General features: G+C 48.6%; 3 protein-coding genes across 3 annotated transcripts; 1 reads left to right on the top strand and 2 right to left on the bottom strand.

Annotated features, from left to right (window-relative positions):
- Positions 1–489: 489 nt before the first annotated feature.
- On the bottom strand, positions 490–2376 carry LOC125539415 (acyl-acyl carrier protein thioesterase TE3, chloroplastic-like). Its single transcript, XM_048702858.1, has 5 exons — positions 2155–2376; positions 1689–1789; positions 1368–1477; positions 1117–1212; positions 490–829 (listed from the first exon to the last, which is right to left on the bottom strand). The coding sequence occupies exons 1-5, from the start codon at positions 2358–2360 to the stop codon at positions 710–712; spliced, it is 633 nt and encodes a 210-aa protein (XP_048558815.1). The 5' UTR covers positions 2361–2376; the 3' UTR covers positions 490–709.
- Positions 2377–2555: 179 nt separating this feature from the next.
- Positions 2556–8645, top strand: LOC125539413. Its single transcript, XM_048702856.1, has 8 exons — positions 2556–2647; positions 2734–2928; positions 3019–3108; positions 3189–3801; positions 4686–4993; positions 5378–5612; positions 6432–6739; positions 8273–8645. Exons 1-8 carry the CDS (start codon positions 2568–2570, stop codon positions 8346–8348), a joined length of 1905 nt encoding a protein of 634 aa, XP_048558813.1. The 5' UTR covers positions 2556–2567; the 3' UTR covers positions 8349–8645.
- LOC125539414 (probable pectinesterase 68) lies at positions 8425–10640 on the bottom strand. Its single transcript, XM_048702857.1, has 5 exons — positions 10218–10640; positions 9920–10109; positions 9249–9455; positions 8923–9161; positions 8425–8833 (listed from the first exon to the last, which is right to left on the bottom strand). Exons 1-5 carry the CDS (start codon positions 10472–10474, stop codon positions 8680–8682), a joined length of 1047 nt encoding a protein of 348 aa, XP_048558814.1. The 5' UTR covers positions 10475–10640; the 3' UTR covers positions 8425–8679.
- Between the last annotated feature and the right edge of the window lie 3325 nt (positions 10641–13965).

The raw sequence follows: 13965 nt of genomic DNA, 5'->3' as shown, positions 1-13965 counted from the left end.
AACTGATTCTTTTGCTCATTTGTAGACAAACGGTGGATTTGTCGGATAGACGAAGCTGCTGAGGTGATGGTGGTGATGAGCAGCCGGGACGAGATGTAAAAGAAACGAGGAGCATGTTCTTAATTTCAAGGGTTTAATAAAAGGGCATGATAGTTGTTGCCCGAGATAGGATAAGTGGCACAAAGAGTACCTACATCGAGTACTTCAAACCCGACCAAGTATTCCATGAGGTTTTTTGGGCGCCGCTTCTGGATTGTCTTGTGCATAGTGGATGTTGTGAAGAAATATGATCCCTACTTCACGCCGAGGAAGGATTGTTGGGGACAACTATTACTCTCTCATTTGCAGAAATGCACAGGTGTTTTGAGAATGCTTGCATATCGTAAGGTGCCGCTGATGAGTACGCCTATATGGGGGAGAACCTATCTTGCAATAGGCTGCAAAGCCTAGTAGGCAATTGAATAGATTTCAGGCGTTCTTGTTTCAAAAAAAAAAAAGAATTCCGGCGTTTTGAAGATTAAAAAAACAGAGGTTGTATACATTTACTCCAAGTAGCACTCAACAATTTTTGACACTACATTTTGGGACGGAGGGAGTAATTCATAATAGCAGTTACATGGATGCAACACAGAAACTGAACGTAGCTCTTCATCGCATGGCCACTATCAGAATCGTCCCAGAAGATTGTTGTTGCGATCAGCGTAGTCACTTAACCACTATTGTCCATGGATGAAAACAGCTGTAGCCTGGACAGAAACTCTGGAGACACACGGGTAGGGCGGTAGTCCTTGTTAAGACAAACAGCTGTCGCCTTTGCTTCCACAATCAACTGACAGGAGAAATAAGATATGCAAAGTCCGGATATATCAATCTCGAAAATCTTTCATCATGATGTATGAAGATTTTGCTGTTTAGAATGGTGGCACAGAAATGCGTAGGAATAATTTATGCATGAAACAGAATACAAATTGCACAAGTTGTACATATTTGACACAATGCCTTCCAGAATGCTACTGAATGTCGTTGCTGCCCTATTTCAACTGTAAACATGCTTTAAACATACATTGTATCTTCTTGTTCTGTTCTGAATTTATAATAACTCTTTGGTATGCGTACCTCGTGGTTGGGCAGCTTCTCAATGCAGTGCTCGAATATCATCCTTATACCTTTGATGCTTGCAAGCCTCACCTTGACGACAAATTTATCACCACTCTGACAGCGCAAGAAAATACAAAATGGAATTCAGATCTGAAGATAACCCATGACAGTATATGTTGAAGTCTGAACTTGTAATGTTACTTGTTTCAGTACTGCAACAAGTATCTTAACTTCTATTTTTCGCTCAGCATAGGAAAGGAGGGCATTACTCTCAAAGGCGCGAAGTACTTGAGGTGCATCTCAGAGAGGGCCAGTGACTCACCGCTGTGAGCTACTGCATCTGCACTTATTCCTACGCTCTCAAGTAGCTCATGACGGCCTACTCAAATTGAAGGCATAGAACCCAATGAGATATCAATATAAACTACAATCATGCTTACGATATAAGTAGAATGTTATTGAATGAGATATGAATTTATATAAATTTCATTTTTGGATGAAGTACGAGTTCTTAAGATGGCATCTGAATCATGTTCACTGACCAAGTGTGCAACAATGAGAGATTCAACTGGGATTTGGTGTGAACTCACCATGTTGGCAGTAGCTAGCATAGATAGCATTATTGACAACTCCGTACTGGTCGAGTTCATAGTCGCGCACCTTCATCTCAACTTCGAAAAACTTATCCACTCTGAAAAATCAGAATGACCAGTGACAATGTGACACACTCAAATCCATGTGCATTCCAAACTTAACTGAATGAACGGAGCATAGTTTTCACTTTTCAGTATATAATCCAAAGATACTACCAAACTGTGTGGTTCATTAGTAAAACCACTGACACCTCTTTCCTGCTTTCAACAAACCACTGATGTCTGAAGCTACTTGACAGGCATAGTTTGTAGCTAAAGATGGCAAAGATGGAAGCACCGTAAACATGTACCACATGCTCAGCAGAAATTGGTTAAATCCCCATTCCAGTTTGCATCCGACTCGCCACGGAGCACGGGCGATAACTTCGATGCTCTCCTACACGAAATTCAGCAAAGAACGAACCTCAAACAGGCGTCGAGGCTGGCCGACTGGGCGGAGACGGCGAGGGGGCGGCATAGGCCTCGGGTGGAGGTGGAGGCGGAGGCGAGCGCCGGCCTGCGGAGCGGCGCGGGGCGACCGGCCGGCCAGCCGCCCCTTCCCGCCCCGGCGCGGATCGGCGGGAGCGGCGAGCAGGCGTAGGGGACGAGGCGCCAAATCTGGCCGTACATCGTGGCGGAGTCCGTCTGGCGAGTGGGCAGGTGCGGCGCGGATGGGGACGGGTACTTGGCCTGGCCTGGCCGCCCGACCCGTATTAATTCCGCCAGCCGTCAATTCCACCCCTCCCTCGGTCTCGTCCCCGCCGCGAAAACCGAACGCGCCATTCCAAATCCCCAAACCCCCCAACCGCCCGCCCCCCTCGACCCATCGCCGCCCCCATGGCCTCGACCGCCCCCTCCGCCCCCGCCGGCGACGACAAGCCCCCGGAGATCGCCCCGGGCAGCCCCGATCCCCACAGGTCGGGCCCTACCCACCCGCATTCCCCCCGAACATCTCGGGTTCCGGTACGAATCTGCGTAGCCCTAACGCCGGGTTCCTCCGCAGGAATATCGGGCCCTCTGCGCCGGTGACGTCGTCGGGCGATGGTGGTGCGTCGTTGGCGGGGACGACGGAGGATTTCTACCCGCTGCCGCTGTGGGCCTTGGAGGAGCGGACGTGCAACTCGTGCGCGCGCAAGAAGATGCTCCGCGAGAAGTGGGAGGCGGCGCGCGGCCTCGATCCCCCGGCATGTCCCCGAAGGTCAGAATCTGTCTAGCCTATCCACCTCTGAACCCTCGAGTTCCGCGGCGAATTCGGCGCGATCCTGACTGTAGCTAGCTCCCTCTGCAGTGACGACGGGGTACCATCGTCGTCGACAACATGGTGGTGCGACCCGTGCGAGCAGCACAAGAAGTCGTTGCGCGACTGGCGTCTCCGAAGGTCAGAATCTATCTATCCACGTCCAGATCCCTCGATTCCGCCGCGAATTCCCGTAGGCCTCACGCTAGCTCTCTCTGCAGGGAGGGCAAGCTCCCCCCGTCGCCCCCGCCGCCGCCGCCCCCGCCATCGGGGATGCCGTTCTACTTTGGGATACCATATCTTGGTAGCACTAAGTCGATACTGAAGCTGGGGCGGAGGCTGCAGGAGCAGGCGCGGCGCGGGAAGAAGCGGCCTCTCTCGGTGGCGGAGGAGAGGGGGTATCGCGAATGCGACGTGGGCAAGAGGGTGATGCGCCATAAGCAGGACGGGCCGCCCCGGGACACGGCCGGCATTGGCGCCGCGGCTAGGGTACGCGATGCGCTCACGAAGATGATGCCTGAGCCTGATAAGCGGAGGGGCGCGCGCCGCGTGGACTACTCGAAGCTGACGCCGCTCGTGGGGTCGCGGGAGCCCAGCTCCAGCGCCGCGGCTGGCGAAGACGTTTTGCACGACGAGGCGCTTCAAACCATCGAAGGACAGCCAGAGGGGCTCCATGGGGTCAGCCCCGCCCAGTGGTTTGCCCTACACGTCTCAACGGAGTTCATGCGGCTGCTGGACCCACAGGTGAGTTCTAGTGCCGCAGCTGGAGGCGATCTGGACGGGAGGCTGGATGAGGAGGCGATAGACACTTTGCTGAATGGGGAGGGCATGGAGGTATGTTGTTTTCTGGCATGTATTTCATGGCGATATGAAATATGCTGGGAAAGAGTTTTGATGATATGCAGCTTTGTCCCACCGATCAGGTCTTTCTTGGCAGTCAGATTATATTGTATATAATGCACTGTGATGAAATTCAACTTCTGAACTCGACTCAATCTTTTTCAGCGAAATGTCTTTGTGATATATCAAGAAGCACTTCCTTGCCATGTTCTTGCATATGACGAATTCATGATGTCCTTGTTAGATTCTAGATCACTTTGCTAACGACGGCCATAAGAATAGTTCTCCGTACTGTATTTTAGGGGAAACTCTCTACTGTTTTAAGAAGGAATATTTCTCTGAATTTACATTGGCAGGATGTAAAAGATATCTTGTGATTCTGTATAGAGGGACTGCTACTTATCTGGCAGCAGCATAGTTTACTTGGCATCTCAACCAGATAGTTCCATTCTTGGCATTTCATTTGCCGAAACGAGTTTTTCTATTTCTAAACTGATGAAATGTGAACCCACTTTTGCAACATAGTGGATAACATGGCCTTTGTTTCTAGAATGAACAAAGTTTTGCCGAACTGAGATCCATGTAATACATGCTTAATGCTCCCCCTCCCTCAATAATCACTTTTGCTTATCTATCCATTGGTATGTTTCTTTTTCTACAGTAACTGTGGATCAAAACACACTTGTGAGTAAAGAAAAATTTTCTTTACCCCAACCCCCATGTAAGTAGTATTTCTGTGCTTAGTTTTTTCTTTGCCTCATGTTGTGGATTTCTGTCGTCATTTTATTTACTTTCTTTATGAAATCCTATTTTTTCTGAACTATCTGAGTAAATAAACACTCCAGATGGGGCAATGACATATCCTGCAAACTTTGCAGGACATTGTCAAAACATCGATACCAAAAGCTTATTCCAGGGAGATTCTTTATGACTTAATAATGGAGTGTGTTACACAATACCGAAAGTGTCTGTTAGATAACAGAGACAAGTTAGAGAAGGAAAAATACAAGAAGTGCCTGAAGCAGCTTGTACCCATGGTGAAACTTACTTTGGTTTATGATAAGGAGCCTGAGAATTTGTCCAAGATAATGAAACTCATGTACAAGGTCGGAGAATATGGTCCACCTCCCAGTGGTGTCATTCATGCTATATCTCCTCGTCTTTATCAGAGTACCATGGAGCAACTGTAAGTCCTTAAACTATGGCTTAATGCTAGGAATGATATCCTCTGTTTAATTTAGTTTTTTTTGTAATTCTTAACTTGAATTTAGTTGAATAATTATGTTCTGTGGGAAAAAAGGATGTGCCCATCAAATAGGAATGCCTTTCTTCGGTAGTACTGGATCTATAAATAAGGCCTTGTAGATAAAAAGCCCAAGTACAGTCTTGCAAGCATTCTTTTATCTTTTTCTACACAACTAGGATGCTTGCTGGTTTAAGTTTTCAACTGTATTTATTGCATGTGCATTTATGTGGAATTCCAAAACTCAAAATTTGATTTTACTAAGCGTTGATCTGTCGTTAGCATTTTTCTGTTCTTTTGAATTTATTGGTGTATAATTCTGGTCAGCGCCGCTGCTGGAGCAGTAGACGTTTTGCACAATAAGGTGCCGCAAGTCATCAAAGCACAGACAGAGGGACTCCATGAGGGCTGCTCTGCCCAGAGGTGGGCCGGACAGGTCTCAACGAAGTTCATGCGGCTGCTGGACCCAGAGGTGGGTTCTGGTGCCGCAGCTGGACGCGATCTGGACAGGAGGCTGGATGAGGACGCGATAGACAATTTGCTGAACATGGAGGGCATGCAGGTATGTTGTTTTCTTCTGCATTTTTCATGGCGATATGAAGTACACCGGGAGAGAGTTTTGATTATGTACAGCTTTGTCTCGCCGATCACCTCTTTCTTCGGAGTTTATATTGTATATAAGTCACTGTGGTGAAATCCAACTTCTGAAGTCGACTCGATCTTCTTCAGGGAAATGTCTTTGCGATATATTGAGAAGCACTTCCTTGCCATGTTCTTTCATATGACGAATTCATGATGTCCTTGTTAGATTCTAGAACAGTTTGTTAACTGTCCGCTACATGAATAATTCTCCACTGTTTTAAGGAAAAGAATAGTTCTCCACTATTTTAAGAACGAATATTTCTCTAAATTTACATTCGTAGGATGTAAAAGATGTCTTGTGATTCTGTACAGTGGGACTGCTACTTATCTGGGAGCAGCATAATTGACTTGGCATCTCAGCTAGATAGGTCCCTTCTTTTGGCAGTTCATATGCTAAAACAATAGAGTTTTTTTTTTACCAAACTGAAACGTAAACCCACTTTTGCAAGATAATGCACCCCCTCCCTCAATAATAACTTTTTCCTATCTATCCATTGGTATGTTTCCTTTATGCAATAACTGTGGATCAAAACACACTTATGAGCACAGGAAAAACTATATTTACCCCACTCCTCATGTAAGTAATATTTCTGTGTTTAGTTCTTACTCTGCCTCATGTTTTGGATTTCTATCATCATTTAATTTTTCTTCTGTATCAAGTCCTATTTTTTTTCGGAACTAGCCTCTGAGTAAATAAACACCCCAGATATGGCAATGACATATCCTACAAAATTTTTAGGACATTGTCAAGACATCGATACCAAAAGTTTATTCCAAGGAGATTCTTTATGAGCTCTTTAAGGAGTACGTTGGACAATACCCAAAGTGGCTGGAAGATAACAAGGACAAGTTAGATAAGGAAAACTATGACCAGTATGTGAAGCAGTTTGAGTCCATGGTGAACCTTACTACTGTTTATGATGACGAGCCTGGGAATTTCTCCATGATAATGAAACTCATGTACAAGATCGGAAAATATGCTCCACCTCCCAGTGGTGTCATTCATGCCGCATCTCCTCGTGTTTATGAGAGTACCATGCAGAAAGTGTAAGTCCTTAGCTATTTACTCTCATTGTCATTATATGTGACTCTGTCGATTGATTCTAAGTTTCTAACTATGGCTTAATGCGAGGAGGGATATCCTATGTATTTAATTTAGGTTTTATTTTTGTAATTGTTAACTTGAATTTAGTTGAGCAATTGTGTTTCTGTACGGAAAAAAAAGATGTTCCCATCGACTATCAATGTCTTCCAGGCTAGTATTGGAAATGATATTTTTCTGGAACTTGTATGATCCACACCAAATTTAGCCTCTTGATAGTAATAACTATATAATTTTGGTCAGCAGCCTCCAATCTTACTTTTTGGAATGCAGGCTTTTTACCTGGATCTATAAATAAAGCCCTTGTATGTAGATAAAAAGCCCAACTACAAACAATCTTACTTGCAATACTGCATTTAACTGATGTGGCTTGGTTATAGTCAGGCTCTACCAAACTGAGGCTGGATTTTTTTTTCTGGAAATATTTGGCTGTACCAGCTTTCTTCTGCGACCTAAAAACCGCACACCATCCATTTTTATCGTGTTATAGAGATACTCCGTACTTGACATCGATTGCCCACTTGTTATTGTAAATTTATGATTAGTGTCCATCATATTTAGGGTGTAATGCACTTGTATCAAATTTGAGATATTAGGGCCCACTGATTTGAGTGTATATGTATTTTATAAGAATTTCTATCATATTTCTCTTCTGACATCCCGTTTGGTATTACAACTTTTGGAAACCACATATTTATTTCTAATTCAGGATGTATTAATAACTTGCGAGCATCTTTAGGATGTGATTTGGAAAAGAAGAGGAATGACAGACTACACACCCGAGTGGAGCAATCCTGTGTACCCACCCGAGTGGAATTAGTAAACAAGTCCCTAACTAACTAGATTCCACAGCACAACAACCTCAAACTAACATTAACATCTGTAGAATACCTATCATAATGCTTCTGCTGTCTTGCTGGGACTTTGGTGGGGGGAGCCTAACACAGCTCATAGGTCCATCAGAATCCACTGGAACAAATCTGTAATGCAAGCGATAGATCTTAATAGTGATGGTTCATGCCATGCATGGTGTTGAAGGCTGTCTTGTAGTTAAATCATTGCCTTGTTTAAATGGTTAGAATTAGAAAAATGGACATATAGCCTTCAATCGAAGTCTTCAAGATATGTACAGTGGGAATCAGGCAACTGAGTTAACAAAAGAGAAAATTCATTGGCTGTCGTTAGTAAGTCAACGGACGGTGCCTGCTATATAACTTGACATACTGAAATACACCGACATGCATGCTTACCAAGAACAGGTATAAGATTTTAATTCCAAGGTTAAGTGTTATGTAACTGGATGAAGCATCAATGCTCTATTTGCTCGGTTGAGATGTAGTGTTTTACATCTTGGTACCTTATTAACCACATACGTATTTTTTTACAAACTACTCTGTATAATAGGTGTATGCGCTTTGCAAGTTGAGTGCACCTTTTGCAGTAGATTTGACTTCATAGGATCTCCTCTACCTTTGCAGGTCTACTGGGATGGTCGAGCTGCTGCAGAAATATGACAAATTGTTCTCTGTTGATACCAGTCCTTCTACCACATGAAGCAGCGTTGAGCTATATACACGCACCCTCGAAAGAGTTGCTGTCCTCTGCAAAGCATCATATGTAGGCAGGCGTATAACAAATTCATCCTTGCTGTTTAGTTTTGAAGATTACTACATGAACAATTTGGTCTGGTACAAGGCCAGCTGTGCCTGTGCTTTCGAATGACTACGTAGTAACTACACTGGGAAGTTTAAATCGATGAAAAACGAGTAACTATACTGTACTAGTAGTTCCTTTATATCTGTGCTACTCTTGTATGCTTGTGATGTATAGTATGAATGTACTATCTTGTCAGCTGAATCTGTGGTGCTGGAAACAGTCTGGTAGTTCAGACATCTGGTGTGAGCCAGTGGAATCCGTTGACGAAGCTCTTGCCAAGGAACGGGCGGGCGGTGAAGTAGTCGAGCTCCCGCGCCCACGGCACGCCGTGCACGGCGTCGGCGCCGGGCCCCCAGTTCTTATACATCCCGAAGAACGCCGTCCTGTATTATGGTAACAAGTGCTCAATTTATTTTATTCATGCTGTGTGTGTCTGAATATGTATGCAGCAGAGTAGTGGTGTAGTAGTTACATGCTCTTGTTGCTGTTGTGGTCCCAGTCGTCCCATCCGCCGGGCGCGATGACGTTGTCGAAGTAGGTGTAGGCGTAGACGATGCGCGAGTACTGCCCCATGGCTCGCCCCGCGTAGAGCATCCCCGTGCCGGTCACCCGGCAGTTGACGAACGCGAAGCCGGTGCGCTCGCAGGGCCCCTGCCGCCCGTGCGCCGCCACCGACCCGAACCGCCGCGCCGTCGAGTGCAGCTCGCAGTCCTGCTCGTACGTGTTTTCTCAGCATGAGCTACCACGTACGTACTCAACGCAACACACATATGTAATGGTGAACGCAGCAGTACGCACCTTGTAGAGGGAGCGGCCGTTGCCGAAGATGAAGTCGATGGAGCCCTCGATGTAGCAGTCGCGGAAGTAGTGCCGGCCGGCGTCGTCGCACAGCGTGTCCTGCGCGCCGTAGAACCCGCACCCGAAGAAGAAGGCCTTGTCGCCGGAGATGCGGAACGCCACCGCCTGGCCCCCTTGCATGCCGGGCATCGGTGCTGGAGCCGTGTTCTGTCAAGCCATTAGATAGATAGAAACACAACGTCAGTCAGGTCGCACATCATGCCAACCTCACGAGTCACGAGCAGAGTGGCCTCGTATTTGCTCGGCCCAGGCTCCAGCCAGCCATCGTCCATCTCGCCGGCCGTAGCCAGACGAACCCGGGTGATTTGCCTGCTCCAAGCAAAACTCAAAACACATCTATCATGCATATAGTACGAATTCAAAATCTCAAACGAACAGGGATGCACAGAGACAGACAGCAGCGCGCGTTTGCGAGATGTGCGGCTTGTGACCCTGAAGCTTTTGTCACTTTGTCTGCGCCCCTGCACGGCACAGTGCGCTGCCGCCTGCCGAGACGGTACGCATTGATGCATGCATGCAGCACAGGGACAGGGGGCGCGTAACCGCATCTGCTTGTGCCTTGTGACCCGTGTCACGTTTCGTACGTTCATGGACCACCGTCGGCGACTCACCTTGAAGCTGATGTTTTTGGCGGTGAAATAGTTAGAGAGAACGGTTACGGAGGCGGTGTTGTAGGTGCGGAGCTGCTGCCCGTCGGGGCCGCGGTCGCTCGCCTTGTCGTGCCACTCCACCACCGTCACGTCGCGCCCGGCGCCCTCCAGCGTGATGTACGGCTTCGACGCCGGCACCACCACCTTCTCTCTGCGCATGCATGCATAAACCAGTCTAGCTAGTCAGGAAAGAAAGCTCGGCACTGCACACACGAAGAATGATGACAAGCTAGGCGGCTACTCGAAAGCTAGAGCTTACATGTAGGTGCCGGCGTTGATCTGCATGATGACCCGCACGCTGTTGTTCACCGGCACCGAGTCCACGGCCTGCTGGATGGACAGGAAGTCGCCGGCGCCCGTCGCGTCCACCACCATCCTCCGCACGCCCACCGGCTGCCTGTACTGGTGGTGCCCGCGCCTCGCGCTCTCGCACGTCGTCGCCTGGCTGGCCAGCGGCGGCACGAGGCTCGCCAGCGTCGCCGCCAGCACCAGCACTTGCAGGAGCGGGCGAGCCATCTGAAGCGAGGACTCGGTGTGCTCTTGAGCAATCTATCTGTGTGCCTAGCTAGCTAGCTTGTTACTCTAGCTTTCACTCGCGGTGCTCTCTGTCTCTCACCTTCTTCACATGCATATACGCGGAATGTGTGGTGAGACCGTGAGAGCAACGCTAGCTAGGTAGGCTCTTTCCCACGGCAGAGAGGCTTGAAATATATAGAGGTGAGAGGGAGCTGGGCACGATGCGAGGAGCGAATAATGGAGGAGAGAGTCTGGAGTCCGGAGTGCACCAAAGTCCAAATGCTATAGCTTCCATGGAGCGGCCTGTTTTGGAAGTTGTGTTTTGGTCGGACGCCACCCAACGGTCATGCTTCCGCCTAGGTCTCGCCTGCTTTGCATGCTATGCTAGCTTAGCTATGAGCAACGGGCATTAGTACGTACGTACTCCCTCCCTCTAAACTGCTCATCAGCTGTGTGTTTTGCACGTCGAATGCTCGATTAGTACATATAGCAGTGCCAAACAGAAAACGCATGTATGCTTATGACGTGCGTGGCATTGGCATTTCAGCTTTTCCGGATCCCTAAGACGGAGGGAAGGGATGGTCCTGACTCCTGAACCGCTGATGTGCCGTGGGCCTCCCTGAAACGGTAGATTGGATGGAGACAAGAGCGTGTGCGTTGATATGAGCATCAAAGCCACCAACAGCAACATGCACGCACCGATTACTGCCCATTTCCTCGCTGTAGAGGCTCAGGAAATGCCACCGCAAACTCACGGGATAGAACAGTGCACACAAACTTCTTCTTCCTTCCTTCCTAGTATCCGTTACAGGCTTACGGCCAAGGCACCGCTGCTAAATTAGTGCAAAGAAGTGCATGGAAGCTGAAACACTGCAATTCAAATAGGGCTGAACTAAGAGGCCGACCATTTGTTAGTCGACTGATTTTCTATTCCAGTCACCTTTTTTCTTCACCATCTGATTTATATCGGACGAGCGAGGAGGCCATCTTCTTCCACATGCAGACGTCTTTCTCCCTGTCCCTTGCCGGTTCACCGCCGCTTCGGCCATCCCTCTAAACCCGGCCCTTCTTCGTCGACGAAGAGCTCGCCCTCTTGACGCCCCCAGCACCCCACACCTGTCCACTGTTGCTTCGGCCATCACTCTAAACATGGTGTCCGCAACCCGCCGCGACCATCGTAAGCTAATGCTGCGCGTATGATTTTGATACGATCATACGATGCCATTTTTAAGCGCATAGATCAGAAAACTACTGTGATCCAACGATTCGTTTGAAGCGTCCTACTACAAAATTCGGACGTGAGGTGTCGTACGGGCAGCATGGCTCAACGGGAAAACTGGAGGAACGATGGAGGACGAGCGAGCGTACGACGCGCATGCATGCCCGCCGGCGCGCCCATGCCGCCATGCACGCACGCACACGCCGAGCTAAAGGAAGCCTCGCTTCGGGAGACGCGCGCGCGCGGCAGGGCAGGCCGAGCGTGCCCCGCCGCGAGCCGCAAAGCTGAGGCCCTTTTGCACGATCCGTCCATCCTCTTTGTCCCTTGAGTCTCGAGTCGAGTGATTAGCAGCTGATGAGGGATCGTGTACTGAAACCTTTTCATCGTTGGCATTTGTTCTCTTCTGGGCTAGGAGAACCTCCTTGGTCATTGCAATACTGCTAGTAGTAGTACTACTATAGGAGTACGACGGGAGGTCTGCCTGAGTACCGAGGGTCCGAGGCCCACATGGCATGGTGCTGTCAAAAAGCAGGACCGCGCCTTGCTATTCAGAATAAACTTTTGGGTTGGGATCCATGCGTCTCGATAGATCACTTTTACCTTTGCACAGTGCAGTTCAGAGACGTGACTGAAAGCTGTAGCCTTGGATCGGCGAACCCATACCGATCCATGTACGCGGTACGCTCGTGCGTGCATCCTCCGGCCGGCTGATCTCCGTTCAACTAGCATGTGTGTGAACCAGAGAATGAGAGACGCGAGCAACTATTTGCTCAGAAACGAATGCTACGCAGCAGACAGACTGACGGAGCAATGCCAAGCATGCAAGTCTGGTACCGACGCCCGAACAGCTAGAAACCATCGCAAGACTGTGGGAACGCACCACCCAGACCGCTCCATTTCTCTGCGCCGTACTTGCTGGGCGCGGTGACCACGCATTCGCCGTGCACCACCATGCCAGCGCATTGCGGCCGGAGGCGGCGGGCCAGGCGCAACGGTCACTTTTGCGCGCGCTCGAGGCGGCATGGCGGCGACGCGACGTGGGATGTCGTCGCGCGCATGCATGCGGTCGAGGCGAGAGAGGGATGGAGCGGGAGCGGGCATGTGTGTGGCCTACCGCCGCGAGTCACACGGCCTGTGGCGCGCGCGCTTGCCCGTGGTTTTGTTTGTACACTAGTGGAGAGGCCACTTGCGTAGCGTAGCACCGGGAGGAAAGGTGACGGTTTTGAAACGTTTGAAGGTGTCGGGCGGGCGGCATGGATGGATGCTATGCTAGCTCGGCGAGAATGACAGGTCGGTCACGGGGAGCACATCGGAGCTCGATCTCTCTCTGAGACAGACAAATTCGTAGGGAGGGCGGGGGCACGGCGTCCGGTTCCACTTTTCCGTTGACCCCACCACCGTAGCAAAGCATGTTTTGCTTTAATCGCCCCTGGCGCAGGCGAATTGAGTGCACATACGTACGCGTGGTCGATGCCTCGAGTGACTTGCTGACCGCGGGGGTTAATAGGCGTCGCACTCGCACGCTGTAGGTCCGTTGCCGTATTTCAGGTTATTAGTTGACGCTTAAAAGTGGCACGATCATAAAGATTGGCTTGAGCTCAAGACGAGGTTGAATTGAAGATTGACGCTCACCGTTTGATAACCCTCTTTGAGATGGTCAAAATTGATATAAATATGGCCCAAAACGATCCTTGGACGCGAAACTTGCGACGAATTCAAAGGAGTATGTGTTTGACAACATGTATTAGATTGCTCAGGATCGTTCTCGAGATGACTTAAAATGAAAAAAGTGCTCAACATGAAACTTATTGGTCCCATCGAGACGACGAGAGGGCGAAAATTCGTAGGGCACCAAGGTGCAGGGGCACCCACATGCCTACTCCTTTCCGGGCGTTCGATTATTTTAATATTCATAAACTTGTCTAGCACTAGCCCTTTAATAATTTAATTAGTGTACACTCGGGTCCATTCACGCATGCTTTTGACGGGTTTTGCCAGAGTTTCATGTGCCATCCATCCTGCCTCGCATGCTTTTTCTATTTCATATCTTAATTTCAATCTACAATATCTTTTGAACTGAAAGTCAAAATTAACTTCTGTTTGCATATTCGTGTTCATCGCGACGATAACTTTCGAAGAAGACTAATCTTGGATATGTTTTGACAACTTTCTTTCGAAAAGAAACCTAAGTTGCCAGTATTAAAACTTGATACTCGTAAAGTTCATATGTTTTTAGGGTTTAGGGTCTAGCTTCTTAGTTTTAGTTTTTGAA

Source organism: Triticum urartu, chromosome 2 (assembly GCF_003073215.2).
Source record: "Triticum urartu cultivar G1812 chromosome 2, Tu2.1, whole genome shotgun sequence".
Taxonomy (NCBI): Eukaryota; Viridiplantae; Streptophyta; class Magnoliopsida; order Poales; family Poaceae; genus Triticum; species Triticum urartu.
The sequence above is the reverse complement of the archived record's forward strand: the minus strand, read 5'-3'. Positions and strand labels throughout refer to the sequence as shown.

What these genes read in the sequence shown, in the direction of transcription:
- LOC125539415 (XM_048702858.1), bottom strand. Translation starts at nt 2,360, where the DNA reads ATGTACGGCCAGATTTGGCGCCTCGTCCCCTACGCCTGCTCGCCGCTC. An exon ending in TGCTAGCTACTGCCAACATG is followed by an intron (nt 1,478 to 1,688) that starts GTGAGTTCACAC and finishes CAATTTGAGTAG; the next exon opens with GCCGTCATGAGCTACTTGAG. An exon ending in AGAAGCTGCCCAACCACGAG is followed by an intron (nt 830 to 1,116) that starts GTACGCATACCA and finishes TTCTCCTGTCAG; the next exon opens with TTGATTGTGGAAGCAAAGGC.
- LOC125539413 (XM_048702856.1), top strand. Translation starts at nt 2,568, where the DNA reads ATGGCCTCGACCGCCCCCTCCGCCCCCGCCGGCGACGACAAGCCCCCG. An exon ending in CGCGACTGGCGTCTCCGAAG is followed by an intron (nt 3,109 to 3,188) that starts GTCAGAATCTAT and finishes CTCTCTCTGCAG; the next exon opens with GGAGGGCAAGCTCCCCCCGT. An exon ending in TGAATGGGGAGGGCATGGAG is followed by an intron (nt 3,802 to 4,685) that starts GTATGTTGTTTT and finishes CAAACTTTGCAG; the next exon opens with GACATTGTCAAAACATCGAT.
- LOC125539414 (XM_048702857.1), bottom strand. Translation starts at nt 10,474, where the DNA reads ATGGCTCGCCCGCTCCTGCAAGTGCTGGTGCTGGCGGCGACGCTGGCG. An exon ending in ATCAACGCCGGCACCTACAT is followed by an intron (nt 10,110 to 10,217) that starts GTAAGCTCTAGC and finishes ATGCATGCGCAG; the next exon opens with AGAGAAGGTGGTGGTGCCGG. An exon ending in CCAAAAACATCAGCTTCAAG is followed by an intron (nt 9,456 to 9,919) that starts GTGAGTCGCCGA and finishes ATGGCTTGACAG; the next exon opens with AACACGGCTCCAGCACCGAT.